The sequence below is a fragment of the Marmota flaviventris genome, chromosome 7 (assembly GCF_047511675.1).
Source record: "Marmota flaviventris isolate mMarFla1 chromosome 7, mMarFla1.hap1, whole genome shotgun sequence".
Classification (NCBI taxonomy): Eukaryota; Metazoa; Chordata; class Mammalia; order Rodentia; family Sciuridae; genus Marmota; species Marmota flaviventris.
In genome coordinates this window covers 32,501,909-32,519,629 of record NC_092504.1, presented here as the reverse complement: position 1 = coordinate 32,519,629, position 17,721 = coordinate 32,501,909, and the positions used below count along the sequence as shown (strand labels likewise).

Sequence of the window (17,721 nt, the reverse complement as noted above, 5' to 3'; positions counted from 1 at the left end):
TCTCACAGAGGGAGGGCTGCCTGAAATCTGTAGGCCAGGTGTTGCTCCAAGTGGTCCTGTCTCCAAAATGAGGATTTGGTTCCTAAGCCCATGGCTCTGTGAAGCTGGTGAGGGAAGGTTTGGAAAGCAATGACCCTTGAGCACAGCAGTCATCCTGCCCCCAACAGAGAGCAGCCGACATTTCTGAAGCCACTGACCGTTTGACACACTGGCTCCTTCAGTCCTCGAAACTGCTCTGTGACATAAACACTGTAGTCATCCCATGCATAGTGGAGGAGATGAGATGAGATGTAGGAGGGCAGGTGACTTATCCAATGCCACACAGTAAGTGGCAGAGGTGAGATCTGAACCGACATATTCTGTCTCCAGAACCCTGAAAAAAAGTATCTGAAAGTGGGCATCTAGAAGAGCCAGGGAAGCCCCACCATGCCATGTTCCGCTAACCACTGTGGGCCAGCAGGTCCAGGCCAGACCATGGATATTGGGTGACTTTCAGCAAAGCTGGAAGCCTGGAGAATGGAAGAAGTAGATTCCAAACAATCAGGAGACCGTTACTCTGAGAAACAGCTTACCTGTTATCCCCAGAGAAAATGAGCAGAATTCTCAAATGAAAAACATAGCCCTGAGGAAGGGGCCAGGAAATCGGGTAGAAAATTTAAAGCTATTTTAACTTGGAAGTGAAATCCACTCAGACACATTACAGCTGAACTCGCTGAAGTTGTGGGGCCTGCACCCGCCAACCAGAGCTGTGTTTGCGCTTAATCTTTAGATTATGGCTGAACGGAAGAATGCCAAAGCCCTGGCCTGCAGCTCCTCGCAGGAGAGGACTAGTGTGAATCCCGAAGTCCCTTTGCAAGGTAGGCCAGTGGCACCTCCCCCTCATCCTGGCATGTCCCTCACGGCAAGAAACAAGAGGGCTCAGGTGGTTCTCCATTGTCTTGAGTTTCCTAAAAAAAGCATATTCAACTCAAAAAACATGAGTGGAGTGTGCACCTTGGGCCTACAGGGGCACAGACTTGACTTTGTGTCCGTAGGATTAGTACAAAGGGTGGGGTGGCTGTGTTGCTATTGCAAAGTTAAAGAATATTGTTTTCATAACTCATGTAAAGTATGGGGTAGGGACTAATTTTTAAAAATGTATGTTCTTTTGGGGGACTCTTGGTTATGCTTTCCTTAGCACACATCAGAGAGACAGTTTGGCCCATCAGCTCCTGGCTTCAAACTCTTTCCCACCTTTAAATGAAAGTTTAACGGGATTTTGACTGACAGAGATAAAGGACTGGGAAATCAGGTGAAAGACTAAATAAAGCTCATTTAACTTGGAAGTGAAACCAACTTCCAAACTTCCAAAGGTGGTTTTACTTCCAAGTTAAATGAGCTTTTAGTCTTTCGCCCGATTTCCCCAGTGTCTAGGGTTAGTGCTATTTTGATTTTGTTCAGGAACAAGACAAAGGCACAGGTGGTGTTCTGGCGATTTCAGATCCCAGGTGGTGACTATTTTTTCTTATGTGTGGCAACCACTGAGAAGGATGGGCTGCTTTTGTTCCCTACAGTAGATTTCCCAACGCCAAAGACTGAACTGGTCCAGAAGTTCCACGTGCAGTACTTGGGCATGTTACCTGTCGACAGACCAGTCGGTATGTATGGCCTTATTGTCCTTCCCCTTTGAAGGTGTTCAGGAGCTTGTGGGAGGTATTCACACCCCCAAGAGGGTGAGGTGCACAGTTACTCCCTTGCCTTGTCTTGAATCAAGCCCTCTTTCCATCACCAGCCATGGCCCATGAACAGTTCTGATCAAATGAGCCTTGTGGAGCTGGGCGCGGTGGCACGTGCCTATAATCCCAGCGGCTCAGGAGGATGAGGATGAGGCTGAGGCAGAAGGATCGAGAGTTCAAAGCCAGCCTCATCAATGGTGAGGCGCTAAGCAACTCATTGAGACGCTGTCTCTAAATTAAAAAAATACAAGAATAGGCTGGGCTGTATCTTAGTGGTTGAGTGCCTCTGAGTTCAATCCTTGGTACACAAACCCACGCCCCACGCCCCCCCCCCAAAAAAAAAAAAAAACACAGTATGAGCCACATGAAGACAGGCTAAGCTGGTCTGACTACAATCCCAGAATACTTGAGCAAAGCAGACATGCATTTCTTATTTACCCTGCAGTCTATAGAGATGTGCAGCGCAGGGCGGTGGAGGTGCTGTGCTTTCCTGCAGTAGGGCTTCTGTCTCCAGAGACAGGGAAAAAGGACTGAGGGAGCTCTCATGTCCTCCTTTTCCACTGTGACCCCAGAAATGACAACCACAGCATTCGGCTCACATCCCAGTGGAAGGACTAAGTTGCCCTTCCAAGCTGAAGACAGGCTGGGAGACGCAACCTTTGCCTGGCTGTTGCAGAGAAATCGGAGCCTCCTGCACTGCTAGGGCCGGTGTGACATGATGTGGCTCCTTGGGAAAACAGCTGGGCAGTTCTTCAAAAGCTTAAACAGTTACCTTTGACCCAGAGGCTCTGCTCCTGCACAAACACCCAAGAGAAATGGAAACGTGTCTACAGAAAAATTTGCACACCAAAATTTACAGCCACATTATTCACCATAATATGAAAACAATAATATAAAAATAGAAACAATCCAAATGCCCATCAGCTGACATAGACAGGATCCTTCCATATAATGAAATGTTATTTGGCAATAAAGAGGAAGCAAGTGCTGAAACATGGACGTGAGTGAACCTTGAAATCGTTAGCTAGGTGGAAGAAGCCAGTCACAGAACACTACCCACCGCGTGATTCCATTATACAAAATGTGCAGAATGGGGAAATCTCTAGAGACAGAGAGCTAGTAAGTGGCTCCTAAAAGGTACAGGGTTCTTTCAGGGATGACAAAATTGTTCCACAATGGATTGTGATAATGGTTGTACTCTGTAATATAGTGAAAACCATTGGGTTACACACTTTCAGTGAGTGCATTCTGTGTGAGATCACAGTAATGTTCTTACTCCTGCTCCCAGGCCTCCAACGGCCTGTGGGAACACCCAGCAAAGGACCCTGCCCACTAACCTGCACTACGCGTGGTCTAGGGAGCGTGAGTCTTGACCTTGGTTAAATGCCAAGTGACATGAAAGAAGCTCAGGGACTCTGGCCAGTGCTGGCTTCTTCCAGGTCCTCTCCCAAGGCCCAGCTTGGACAGAGACAGGATTACTGAGTATTGTTTCCACCCAGAGCTGGAGAAACTGGAGAGAGAGATGGGCGTGCCGTGGTCTCTTTAGACAGGACACCCCATGCTAGATTTCTGGAGGGGCTCATGACCCTTCTTCCTGTTGGAAAAGGTGGCGTTTTATTTTGAACAGTCGTGAGGATAAAGTGATGAAGTGTCCTGAACCACAAAGAAATGATCGATCGCGGTACAGCTCTTACTGGGCCATTGGGCCCACACTGGAAAGTGATAAATAACTTGAAGGATTTTTCAATTACCTTTTCCATCCACAGGAATGGACACCCTGAACAGTGCCATAGAGAGTCTGATGACCTCATCTAACAAGGAGGATTGGCCATCAGTGAACATGAATGTGGCCGATGCCACCGTGACGGTCATCAGTGAAAAGGTGAGGAGTCCTAATGGACATTTGGCCTCCATGGGCCACAGGAGGCTTTGGATAGAGCAGTCTCCATGAAACCCAGAAAGAGAGCCAAGGCTTGACCTCTCAGGAGCTGTGCCTGCTCAGGATTAAAATGGCCTGCATTTGTGAAAGGTTTTAGCCTTTGTCTTGGTCTAAATCCATGCCTTTCTCCACTTTCCTCTGGACCTGGAAACCTTTGTCCTGGTGCTCCTGGTTCTGTTTTCCTCATTTGCCCAGGAGATTGGAATCATTTGCTCGAGGTGATTGAGTGACTCTAGCTGTAGCTCACCCGGTTTTCTGGCGAGGCCCTCTCTGGACTCCAGGGTTGATTGGACCATGCTGTCTGAGGTGGGACACAGAGGATGCTTCTGTGAGGGAAGGCCTGGTGGTCTGTCATGGCAGCAGGGAAAGGGGTCATTGATATCTTCACAGAGGCCAGCATTAGCTTCAGCCCAAATTACCCCACTCTTATTGCGGAAACTGAAGTACATATAGGGAGGTAAAGAAACTTGCCCGTCCTCACGCTGTTGAAGTACAGAACCAGGCAGTCTGGCTCCAGGCCCTTTGCTAATTTTTGATTCTGCTTATGAAACACATGTCAGGAGAAGCCCTCAGGTCACTACCCTGCTCCTCTGTCCACCAGCAGGTCACCTTCCAGCCCTGTATGATCTCGTCCCCACCTGCCTCTTCTACCCCAGCCCAGACCACTGGCCTCCTTGCTCCTGGACCTTCCCTCAGACCTTCCCACCTGCTCCCCCCATGGCTGGCTTCTCACCCTTTGAGCCCAACCCAACAGTCACCTCCTAGGATGGGGCTGCCTCCTGGTGGCTCCTTCCCCACCAGGCTGTTACATCTGGGGCTGTCTTCAAAGAGGTCAGCACAATGAGCCAAGATGTTGTGATCTGAAAGGTGCCATCCATTCCAGATGTGTTTACCAACTCAAAAATTGCATGTGATCGTTGCAAAGGATTGGCCCTTATGACTACAAGAATGAATTCCAGGCCTCTCTTTATGCCGTTTCATGTGGAGACCAGTTTGTAGAAAGGGGGAAAATGATATGACAAATTAGTTGACTTGACAACTTTTTGTTTTCCCTGGTTTTAGGTAGCAGTGTGGTGCAGTGTGCTGTTTTGCTAGGGGAGAGGGACCACATAGAGAGGGATGCAGCAAATCCTTTTGTCCTGGTGTCCTGGGGTTCACTTGGGGGAGCAGGCTGTAAGCCCCTGGTGTCCCTGTTGGGCAGTGCACAAGAAGTGCATGTGACTTTGTTCCTCCCCAGGTGAACTCACAGACCGGGGGTCTAGTGGGTAGTGAATGGACATTTCCACGACATCAGTGTAGTTCAGATCATGCTGAACTGCCAGAAAGAGATGCCCACAGCACTGAAGTCCTGTCCAGACCCTTCAGCAAAGTTTTGGCTTTCTAGAAAGACCCAAGTCCTTTCTGAATTCAGTCTGGCCTTTCTGAATTCAGTGTGCTGGCTTCTCTGATCTGCTTAAGATATAAAAATTTGGGTGACTGCTGCTTGGTTTGCCAGAGAGGGTTGGATGCTAACCAGCGTCTCTCGCAGAATGAAGAGGAGACCTTGGTGGAGTGCCGGGTGCGATTCCTGTCCTTCATGGGTGTCGGGAAGGATGTCCACACGTTTGCCTTCATCATGGACACTGGGAACCAGCGCTTTGAGTGCCACGTGTTCTGGTGCGAGCCCAATGCTGGTAACGTGTCGGAGGCGGTCCAGGCAGCCTGCATGGTGAGTGACCCTGGCCCAGAGGGTCGTTCAGTCCTGTGCCTCTGCTTTTGTTTTCTATGCAATAAATTCGAGCAGAATCACCCATGTAAAAGAAAAGAAATCAAATTGTCAAAGCCCTGCCTTGTTTTGTGTCACTCTCGTTCCTGTGGGCAGGATCAATTAAGACAAGCAGGTTGCATCTCAAGAGGATCCAGTAATGCTGAGAAGGATGATCTTCCCAACTGCAGATTTGAGGACTTTTTAGGCTAAATGTCCCCAGTTAATTTCACTATGTGATCAGTAAACCCTAGTCACATATGAGTTGCTTTTGTTGTTGTTATTGTTGTTGTTTTGTACCAGGGATTAAACTCAGGAGCACTTAACCAATAAGCCACATCCCCAGCCCTTCTTTTGTATTTTTTATTTAGAGACAGGGTCTCACTGAGTTACTTAGCTCCTTGCTAAATTGCTGAGGCTGGCTTTGAACTCTTGATCCTCCTGCCTCAGCCTCCAGAGCTATTGGGATTACAGGTGTGCACCACCCCCAGGGGAGTTGTTACTTTCTGCATTCAACTTGACACGTTTTACTTTTAATTTAAAATAGTTGGTTTAAGTGCTGATATGTTTACTTTTAATTTAAAATAGTTGGTTTAAGTGAGTTGTTCTTATGTATCTGCAACAACCCTGTCAGGTAGTTGTTGGCTCAGAGAAGCTAGAATGAGGCTCTAGGCCCAGCCTAGGGTCAGCCCTGCACTGCCAGGTAACATAGCCAGGGCGCTTGTCACCACATATTATAGTTTGAAACAAACAAAAATACCTCATTGCTCATTGAACAAATATCCTTGGAGCATCTATTGTGGAAGACTCTCAAAAGGTTGTAGTAAAGTGAGGGAGATGCATAAAGCAGGCCCTGAAGCCTGCTGCAGTACAGCAGTGGCAGTTTGGGTGCTGGGACCCAGAGGAGGAGTCAGGACCATAGCACAAGGTTGCCTGTGGTGTCAGGCAACACTGGAGGAGCTGGGTTCAAGGGAGAGGCTGAGAGGAGTGATCAGCTCAGAGGCCGTCCGCCAGTCCACACAAGAGGTGAGCAGGGTCTGAGCCAGAGAGCAGCAATGGGAGGGCACAGGGGCCAGTGACCTGAGAGACTTGGTGGATACTGCTGGCCCAGGTGAGGGAGGCTGGGCTGGAGGCCCCTATACTGCGTTTAAGTGTTCCTGGGCTGGCCTGACTGTGTGACCCCTGCATCATGGAGCTCAGATGTGGTGCAGGAGATGCACAGACCCAAATCATGTTATAGTGTGGAAAGAGCTGTAAATAAAATAAGAGGCCACACTGGTTTGAGAATGAATTAGGGGGAGCAGGAAGGGGAGGCCCTGGAAGCAGATGGCTTCAGGCTAGTTCAGAGGGTGACACTTGACGGGTTTACTGGCTGGTTGTTATTTGATTTTAGGATGGGGTGACCTGCACACTTCTCGCAGGCTAAGGGCTGTGAGCCAGTGAAGCTGGACTGAAGTGGGGTCATGCACATACACTGTGTGGTCCCCTAAGGTCATAAGGGAACTGAAAAACTCTTATCATCTCCAGTGTATTTGTGTTTTAAGCTAAGTGTTATTACAGAAGTTTCAAAAAGTTTTTAAAAAATAAAAACAAAAATGTTGTTCCATTTTTGAAAAATAGAAGTTATTTATGGTGCCAGTGCTAAAGCAAATGAGCTAAAGCAAACTAAGATTAATTTATGTTTGAAGAAAAAAATGCTTAATAAATTTAGTGTAGCCTAAGTATAGAGTGTTGGTCGAGTCTACAGTGTGCATAGTAGTGTCGGCGGCCTTCACGTTCACTTGCTACTCACCCGGTGACACCCAGAGCAGTGCCTAGTCCTGCAGGTTCCATTTTCTATCTTTTATACCACATTTTTACTGTACCCCATGTAACATATATACAAATACCATTGTGTGTCAGTGGCCTTCAGTACTCTCAGTACAGTAACATGCCGTACAGGTTTGCAGCCTAGGAGCAGCCGGCTGTGCCATTCAGCCTGAGTGTGAATGGGCTATGCACCTGGGTTTGTGTTGGTGCACTGTGATGTTTGCACAAGGATGAAATGCGCAACAGCGAATTTCTCAGAATGTGTTCCGATGTTGAGGGCCACAGCCGAGTCGGGATGACGCATGGCATTCGACTCAGCTGTGGCCCTCAACATCCCCTGTCATTAGGTAACACATGATCTCACAGAAAATGGTTGTAGATGAAGACCTAGAGGAGGCACTTAGCCTCCTAGTTGGTTAGAGACCTTTTACTTTGAGACATAGGTGGAGTTGAGGAAAGAAAAATGTTTGCTTGTTGCTTTCTGACCTGCTGTACACTGCTAATTAAGAACCAGGAAAAGGGTGAGGCAGGAGGGCAAGCGGCAAAGGTGGCGACTAGGAAGAGAGCAGACTGACCTTGATCTTTTTTTGAGAGAATTTTTTAATATTTATTTTTTAGGCGGACACAACATCTTTGTTTGTATGTGGTGCTGAGGATCGAACCTGGGACGCACACGTGCCAGGCGAGCGCGCTACCGCTTGAGCCACATCCCCAGCCCTGACCTTGATCTTAAAACATACCTTTGACCTGGAGGGGGGCCGGTGGAAGGGAGGAGAGGCCTGGTGCTGGAGGGATATTTTCTCTGTGGGGCCAGGATGTTAACTCACACACCTGGGTATGAAGGAGCAGGGCTAGGATCAGGGGGAGCAAGGGGAGCTGCGGAGTCAAGGTGAAAGAAAGTATGATCCAGGCATCGGCAATTAGGATGGGGTCAAGGGGTCATATACAGCAAATAGATTTCAATCAAGCAAAAGTAGATGACTGTTTCGATATTTTATGAAATTGAAATGGATCCTAACAGATGGTTTTGGTCATAAACTGAATGGCTTTCAGCCTTAATTATACATTCTAAATGCTAACTACAGTTAAATGATTAGCTTCATCACTGGCTACAGTTTGTTCTCTAATTCCCAAACTCATCTTCACTGTTGGAAACAACTTTACTCTGTGCTTCCTATTCTGAGTGTAGGAGTGCGGCCAGTTGGAGTAGCTCAGCCAGTCAGTGCAAGGCACAGGGGTGAACCCAGAGCTCCTGCGCCCCTCTCCAAGTCCAGCTTTACTGATGCAGTCATTTTCTTGGTTCAGACGTACATGATCCTCCATTTGAAATATCTATGTATAAATTTATATTACCCAAAATACAATTCCAACACATTCTTCTTTCTTAATTTTTAGGCACATTTTATAGCTATGTCATGCAGGCTCAACTGAAGCTATTGAAGTGAAATTTGGAATAGGAGAGAGGGATCCTTTATGAAATTCATCAGTTAGGTGCAGTTTTTATTCACATTGTATATACAAAACTACTGTTTGAAATTCCAAATCCAGGGTCCAATGTTGGTGTATCCTGCCTGCCTATAAACTCATGCTCTAGATGTGGTTTGAATTGTGATTCATGTGTAGCAAGGTGCGTTACACGGAGTAAATATATAGTAAACCATCCTCGTTCATCAGCTTGAGTTGAAAGGGACCAGTTCTGTGGCCTATGGTATGATAGGACATTATGACCTCTCCTTCCTGAGTCCTGCTGAAGATATTTTATGTGTCTTAGAGAGACACATCAGTGTATTCCCCAACTCTACCAAGACACATCAGTGTATTCCCCAACTCTACCAAGGATCCTGCTAATATTTAAGTTGATTTTCAAAATCAGCTATGGAATTATTTTAAAGTACTTGGATCTCAAAAAACATTTGATAAATTTAACCTTTTCATCTAATTTTGAAAAATGAATTTTTTTCCATTACTGCAAAAGCAAGGGACTTTGTTGTTCCATTTTTGAAAAATAGAAATTATTCATGGTGCCAATGCTAATGGATTAAAAAAAAAAAACCTAATCCTTTGAAAGTTAAAATTGAATATAAAATGTATCCTGAAATCTGCAATCTTTTTTTTTTTTTTTTTAACTAGGGATTGAAACCAGAGCAGACTGACCTTTATCTTAAAACATACCTTTGACCTGGAGGGGGGTTAACCACTGAGCCACATCCCCAGCCCATTTATTTTTCATTTTGAGATAAGGTGTCACTAAGTTATTGAGGCTGGCCTTGAACTTGTGATCCTCCTGCCTCAGCCTCCTGAGTCGCTGGGATTACTGGCATATGCCACCACTCCTGGCCATCTGAAATCTTATTACATCATTCTTCTCTATTATTATTAGGGTAGGAAATTGGAACAGGAACAAACATTTATTATTATTTTAGAGATCCTATAAATATGTCTTATTCAATCATTGTCCCCTCTATAAAGGTCCCCACACTTCAGCGATTTTACAGTTGAAGAAACAAGCTGAGAGAAAATTAGTAACTGCTGGGGCACTCACAACTGATGGTGCCCTCTCTCCCATGCTGTCTCTGATGGGAGCTGTAGTTGACACTCTGACCCAAACCTTTTTGTTTTCATTGGCTTGCTGACTATGAGGCATATTAATTGCAAGCTACTAACAGAGAGAGTAAGTAGAAGGTGGAAACAGATGGAAGGAGAGGATGGCAAAATACCTTCGTTGAATCTTTTAGGAGAATTTGAAACGTCCATATTAAGAATAAAACAAACTCTTGAACTTACGTTTAGGACCACCTCTTTGCCTTTCAGGAGTCAACATATTGGTGTTAAATGAAAATCATATTAAACAAGAAGAAAGAATACATTATTAGTTCCCTTAAATTTTTTTGTTTGTTTGTTTTATTCAGTTACGATATCAGAAGTGCTTGGTAGCCCGGCCACCTTCACAGAAAGTTCGACCACCTCCTCCGCCTGCAGACTCAATGACCAGAAGAGTCACAACCAATGTAAAACGAGGGGTCTTATCCCTCATTGACACTTTGAAACAGAAACGTCCTGTCACAGAAACACCCTAGTTGCATATGTTAAAGGACTGTCATCTTTACCTGAAGATGGAGTAGCTGAAAAAAAAAAAAAAAGAACTGATCTCGGCCTTCCATTCCGTTGCTGATGCTTTGTCTTCAGAGAATTCATCTGTACCCGAGCAGTGTTAGACAGGCATGTTCTCTCGTCTTGCCACCATCTTGTGCTATGAAAAGAAGCATGAATCTTTTTTTTTTTTTTTTCCTGTCAGTAAGTTACATCCTGAGCAGTGGAAGGTCTTTTTCTTACTGTAAATATTGTGAACATTATGACTTCGCACATGCAGAGAAGAATGTGACCCCAGCCCCTCCTAGTGAACAATGCTATGTCCTTGGAGTGAATGATGCCTGCATTCTCTCACTGTCCTCTCAACTGGATCTGTCACAAGCAACCTTCAAGTCCTGCAGCACTTTGCCCTGTTTTCAACGTTGGAAACATGGAGACGCTGCATAGCAGATACCATTGAATTGCTGTAAAGATAGGATGACGAGTTGGGGTTTTAGTTTTTCATAAAATTGGACCTGTTGGTTAACAAATCTGGCAGTTGGCATCCGTATAGAAACCAACTGGCAGCTTTCCTTGACGAGCTGTGTGACACATGGATGCCATGTCATGTCTCCAGCTGATGGTGGGATGTTGGAAAAGAGTGGAACTTTAAAATGGATGAAAAACTAAATTTGAGGAATTAAAATCGAACAAAAAAAATAGCCTTTCTTTTCAGATGGTTTTCAAACTGATTATTTTCAAAAAGAGATTAACAAAATCATAATGCATTTTGGGTGGGACATATTTCAAACTTCTGCCTTACATTGTACAATGCAGCTAGAGAATTATAGTTCACTATGGCCATTCTCTACACAATGCTAAGATGAAATACTCCTCATGAACCTCTCATCCTTAGTTTGATGATCAGCCAATATGCAACTTGGAGTTGAGGAAATGCCATTTATATCTCTGTCATACACTATGATTTGAGGTCTCCTCCACCACTTTAGTTTTGTTAGTTCACGTCTTAGAGGTAAATGTTGTGCTAGAATTCCGCAGCTAGCTCAGTCTTATTCTAGTGCTTTTTGTCCAGAAAGCTGTCTGTCCATCATATATTGTCCATGGCAACAAACTACATAAGTTGGACCTTTTCTTGAATTTATGTATTTAATATTAGAATTTATTGAACTCAACTAGATATATTTTAAAATTTATATTTTTTCCATTTTACTTTTAAGATTTAAAAAATTTCATATCAGAGCAAAATATACATAGGAATAATGGGACTATTTAACAGTTTCCCCAAAACAGCATTTTCTTGCTTTTTTTATGCAGATTAGAAACTTAGCTATAAAGATATACCAATTTAAACTCTTGTTGACATTGTTTATTTTGCTAAGATGAATCTCAATATTAGTCTTGTTTACCTTCTAGTGTCAAAATTAACATTTTGACAACATCCAGTTTCAAAAGTAATGCTTTATGTTTATACACTACACTGCTTTGTTCTTGTCAGAATGGTTTCCACATTCTTATCACATTTGAGCCTTATAAAGTAGAAAAGGTACTGAACACATTGGAGAAGTAAGAACACAAAGTACCAAAAGGCTGAACCAACTGGCCTACAACCTCGCCAAAGTGCATGAGAGCCAGATCCAGGACCCATGCCTCCCGCTCCCAGCTCTTGCTGTGCTGTGCTCCTCTGCACAGTCAGTCAGGAGGACCCTTTCCAGATGACTGTGGCACAAACAAAGAGCAGATAGGGGTACTGTCAGGCAATCTCAGAATTTTCTCCGTAAGTAAAGAAATGTGTGTCCGAATTATTTAGTGCCATTAAATTAATCATAAAACCATTGTCCTCTGTCAGTCCAGGACTGTTCGCTGCCGTGTGCCTCAATGTGCTGTAGAGGACAGGTGTCTCCACTCAGTGCAGCCTCTTCAAATTGATGAGATTTTCCAGAGATGTTACTGTGGTAGAGCTACTCCTCACTCAGACCCTTAGCCACCAGGAAACATGATGGAATGAACAGAAGGCCTTCTGCCTGCTGTTTCCTCACAGAATTCATGGAGGGGGGTGCACAGGGACTGGAATTGTTTGCTGGCACCCTAATGTTATGACAGAAACTATGCTATTTTAGAAATGCATTAAGCTTCTCGCCAACTTGCATACTGTTCTATCCAAAGTAACCAGAGCCATCATGAGAAATCATTGCATTAAGTAAACCTTACTGTGCCCTGTGAAAAGCTTTTTCAAATTCAGTTACGATGATCTTACATCTCCCTCTCCACAGTGAAACATTTTAGTGTCATAAACCTCAAAACACTAACCAAGTAATCCACTTTTCTACAGGAAATCTCTACCAGAAGCCCCTGTTCATTTTTTTAAGGCATATGTTCGTTTATTTTCAGGATCAAAAATATTGAGCTAGCTTTAAGTAGCAAACTGATTTATATATGCAATTATAGGCTATAATAAGGTGAATGATAGCCTGTACAAACTTTACTACAGATATTTTGTTTTGAGAGTAGCTTTGCATATTAAATGCAGATTAATTTTGTAAAATTAATTATGTTAAACGGTATGTTCAGACACTTTCTGCCATGGCCAAAAAGTATATATGAAAGTATGTGTGTATTTGTCTGTGAAAGGATGCCAGTGTTTTACCTGATATCTTAGTGAGACTTCAGTTATCTATGCATTCTTTATATCTGTGATTCGGTAAACAGGCCGCCATGTTCACTATGCCTTGTATGTTGTATCTTTTTTTAATTAACCTGTTAAATACAGCTTAAAATATTTTTATTTTATTTATTCTATTTTTACTGAAATATACTGCATTGTTGTGTTAATATATTATCTTTACTGGATATTATGTCACAATGTATTCAGGTCTAAGTAATCTCAGTGAACTACACATTGCCTAAAAGTTGGTTTTGTAATGATTTGTAGTCACATTTCTATTGGAATATGTAGAAGGCAAAATGCTTAAAGTTCCTTTTATTTTTTAAAAGCAGCTAGCTAGATGCAGTCTTGCCACCTCCTCTGTGTGCTCCTTGGCAGCATCAAGGGGAAGAGCCAACAGGCCTATGACTAAGAACTTGACTTTGTAAACTAAAGCACCGTATGGTGCTTCATTTTTATAACCTTCACAACATGTGTGATTTCATCTAAAGATATATACATATGTCCACACACCTTTTGTTTCCACCTGGCTATAAGGTCACCAATAGCTAATTAGGACCATTGTTTTTTGTCTGTCTTACTGCATGAAGGAACATTAGACTCATTTCCATTAAAACAAGTTCTTGGTGATAAACTGTTGGCACTGCTACTTTTTAAAAAAAAAAAAAATTCATATTGTGAATTTAAGATGGACACTTGGAAGATGGACACATGTGCTAGGGGCCGCCATGCTTCCTTTTCTTGAATGGCGCACTCATTTCACACAAGACTTCATGAACAACGTGGAAAATGTTTCCCTACCTGATTTTAGCACAATTTAATAAAACTACTGGCGCTCTTGGTTGGCCAGGCTTACCCTAATACACATCTAACATGGGGTTTACAGCCAGTAAATCGCAGTTTAAGTTATTTCAGTTTCAGGGAAAACATCCTCCCTGCCACCATCAATAAGAGCAGTCCCTGGCAGCCGGCGCCAGCTGTTCATCCTGAAAGGATGTCTTGTTTTTCCTTTTACCCCTTTTACTGTTGACCACTTTTACACATTTAAATGTAATATGTATTGAGAATAAACTTAGCTGCATAAAATGTTTGGCTCATTTATCTGACAACTCAGTCATATATACAAAAATTAGAATTTAGTGTGTCTGAACTAGTCATGTTATTTTTATATTACCTCAAATTAAACTTTTAAGGAATCATATTAGTAATGTAAGATTCTGCTTTGGTGATTGCATCTTTCCACCTGGGAGAATGAGAAGGTAACTAAATTTGATTCATTATCCTGACCTCGTTTGGTGGACAGACAGCTGCCATTCTGGACACACAAGCCTATCGAGTCTTTTGCAAGCAGTCGTTCTAGGGTTAAAGTATTTCAGCACAAAGTCTGTCTCATTTTCTTGAAGAACTTAACCTCAGAGAATGAACAAGAGAGGTGTATTGGCGCTAAAATCCAAAAGGTAGCTAGAAAAACCGACTGAATCTGGTCTAGTTCAACTTTCAGACACACAGAAGGGGACAAGGAAAAGGTAAAGTAGGCACTACTGTTGGTCTTGCATGCCCCCCAGAGTATTCTCTCTCCCCCTCATCGCCCCCCAAGGGCAGTAACTCAACAAACTTTCATTTTGGTTTCAGGGTTTTTATGATAGTAAATAGTTTCAGGTAAAAATCAACATTTGCTATTGAGATATCTAAACACCAATAATTTGATTATTTTAGTGTTTTGCAAGACTTTTACGTTCAAGCAAGTAAAATACCAAACAAAAAAATGTTAGTGTGATCCATATTCTTCACTACAATTCTCTCATGTAGCTTTTATCCTAAGTTCTTTCCGTTTTGTTTACCAAAGTATTTAAATAAGTGATCCTGTCCTGCTTAGAATATTCTCAGACTAAAATGCAAGCTTAATTAATGAATGGTTTAATTTAGAATCTCCATAAATTTCTAAAGAGAAAAATAATTTAGTACCAAGAGGCATGTTAGGAACTACTGAAAATAAGTGGCTTCAAAGTTGTGACATGAATCACATGCAGAGGTTATAAAATATCCTGAGCTGTTTCATTAACAGTGAGAGTTAACCCAGAAAATACACTTGAAAATAAAAATTTCAGACCCTGTGCTTCTGGACAATGGAATCATTTGCAGCCTAGAGTTGGAGTGAAGCAGGAAAAGGATAAAAGATCCCTGGGAGGGGCTGGGGGTATGGCTCAGCAATAGAGCGCTCACCTAGCACATGTAAGGCACTGGGTTCGATCTCAGCACCACGTAAATAAATAAAGGTATTGTGTCCAACTACAACTAAATATTTTTTTTTAAAAAAAAAATCTCTGGGATAAAATATCAGCTCTTCACTGAACAATGTAAAATTAGGCTGCCCTGTCCTCCTAGAGGCATGGGGTCCCCTAAGCTAGATTTGGGTGGGTATAAGATAATGAAACACCCCCTAATAAGTCTGGCTCAAGTATAAGAAGTCTTTTCTTTGAGCTGGGGCTGTAGCTCAGGCAGAGCACTTGCCTAGCACATGTGAGGCACTGGGTTTGATCCTTAGCACTGCATAAAATAAACAAAGTAAAGGCATCTGTCCATCTGCAACTGCGAAAAAATTTTTAAAGTCTTTTCTTCACTTACAGTTTCTAATGAAATGTAATCTTCAGCTGAAGGAAAAATCAATTAGTACTACTAAAATGAAATTCACCATTTTGCTTTTCTCCTCACTTCAAGTGAGAAAAGAATAACATAACTGAAACAGACCTAAATATTCTACTGAAGTATCACCTGAATTGAGCATTCCAGAATTACTTACACGTAAACACAACTGATTCTGAAAATAAAACTTTAAATTCAAACGTCATCAACGTGTCTATGAACTTTAAACAAGATTTATAGTTGAAACCTATTTAACGTTAAACATTTTGTTACTATGATGAAAAATAATCAGTAGACCCAGAAACGATAATCATACCAATATTGGCAATACCAATATTCATTTAAGATGAATTGACATTTAATATAACAGTGCTACAATATATTTTAATTGTGCATCAGAAATGATTTACCAAAGTTTGATTACTGTGTGCCATTTGAAACAATTTGAACATTTTGCTGTATCACCTGATCTTTGAATACAATCAGAAGTCTTTATAGGTTTCTTCAATAATAGATATCACTTGTATTCTTTGACAATAGATATCACTTGTATTTAACAGTTTTGTTCTCAGAATTATGAATGTTTTGATGGAAATTTGCTCACAGTCTTTTTTTCAACCATGTTTGGCATAAACAGGCAGAAGGAAGGGGTGATTGTGCTCACTCAATCCACTCAGGGTCCTAGATGCTCTTCCCACGAGAGACCCTCTGAATCGACACCTAAGCAATGCACACATGACGTTCTGGAACTTCCTGGGCTTCCTACTAGTACTCAGGCTCAGTCATGTTACCAAAACTCATGTCATGCCCTGTTTCAGGAACAGACAAGTACTTAAGAAAAAAAAAAATCAATCTTGATTGTGATTGGAAAAGTTCAGCTAGGACTGCTTAGACACTGACAGGGTGTTCCAGAGCTGGTGGGAGGGCCCCGCTTTCAACTGAACGCCCTCAAAAGTGAGTGAAGAGCAGCCTACTCCCAGAGAGACCATGTTTCCCTTCAGGAGAAATTGCTGAGCTTTAGTCCAGACTGGAAGTCAACAGGAGTGAGACGAGTTCTGACAGCTGATTGAGAGTCGACAGTGGGGTGTTCTCGAACAGATCAGCACTAAGCTGCTGCAATCTGAATTCTGCTTGCTTACCCTCTCTACTTATTGTCTCTCTCCTGTTTTGATTCTCTGAAGGTAATATCACAATTAGAAGATACTAAGTGACAAAAGGATGAGTATCTTGTGTAGCTATATCTCACCTTCTGAGAAATACCAGAGTTTGGGAAGAAAAACAAAAACAAAAACACCTGTTTCTGGCCCTGTCAAAAACATGGGGGCAGTCAAAGCCATGGTCGAGGACGCCTAACTAGGGAGGAAGGTAAGTTTTCTTTAGGTTTCTCCCCTCTTCTGGACGCTGATGGTGTGGGAAGGTAGCCAGGCACACCAGTCTTGGGCCTAACCCAGCGATAGTAAAAATGCTGATTTGGGACCTGAGATCTGATCCCTTGAGGACTCTGAAATGGCAACATTACTGGAGGCAAAACGATCTCAATGGGTTTCAAAGCAATCATTTTGTCTTCTGGTCGAGGTCGTGTGAAGTTGGTGTGCCGTTCACACGGCTTGCAGTGACAAGTGTTCTTCGTTAAGGTGGGTGTCAAAGGATTGATGGTAGGCTTGCTGGGTTTCCTGGTCTGTGTGGTGGCACCTACTTGAGATACATTTTTCTGTGGATTAAGTGCTTTTGTTATTAATGCCTCTGATCTGTTAGTACTTGTTTTGGTTTCTCGATTCAGGAACTCGGCAATTTTCATTTGGATGCCATTATTATCATTGGCAGACGGTTTGGGCAATGATGTTTTTGATTTTTTCCTCTTCTTCTCTCGTTTTGATGATTTCCCCAACTCAATCCCGTCCAGTAGCCCTTTTGCCGCAGCTCGGGCCAAAACATCTTTCACAGACACTGTCTCAGATGGGTCCCGCTACAATTAAAGAAGCATTTATTACTGTGGAAGGTAACTATTGTGCATATGGCAAATATTTGTCAATGTTTTCAGTGAAAATAAATAGAACATAATTTTAAAATAAATGGATTTTAGGCCTAATACATGCCATAAACCTCAGCAAATGACTTC

At 42.7% G+C, this 17,721-nt stretch overlaps 2 protein-coding genes across 9 annotated transcripts in view; one reads left to right on the top strand and one right to left on the bottom strand.

The window, feature by feature from the left end:
• Positions 1–14,045, top strand: part of Apbb2 (amyloid beta precursor protein binding family B member 2) — a 336,129-nt gene extending 322,084 nt beyond the window's left edge. For all 8 annotated transcript variants that reach the window (XM_071614247.1, XM_071614246.1, XM_071614250.1 and 5 more), the window contains 5 exons: positions 770–857; positions 1,554–1,637; positions 3,482–3,597; positions 5,183–5,362; positions 10,117–14,045. In XM_071614247.1, coding sequence (XP_071470348.1) covers positions 770–857; positions 1,554–1,637; positions 3,482–3,597; positions 5,183–5,362; positions 10,117–10,284 — 636 coding nt within the window. In that variant the 3' untranslated portion in view covers positions 10,285–14,045. The remainder of the gene's footprint in view (positions 1–769; positions 858–1,553; positions 1,638–3,481; positions 3,598–5,182; positions 5,363–10,116) is intronic.
• A 2,884-nt stretch (positions 14,046–16,929) lies between these two features.
• Nsun7 (NOP2/Sun RNA methyltransferase family member 7) overlaps positions 16,930–17,721 on the bottom strand; it is a 36,202-nt gene continuing 35,410 nt past the window's right edge. The window contains exon 11 of the mRNA XM_027945476.2: positions 16,930–17,568. Within this exon, the coding sequence (XP_027801277.1) occupies positions 16,930–17,568 (639 nt within the window). The remainder of the gene's footprint in view (positions 17,569–17,721) is intronic.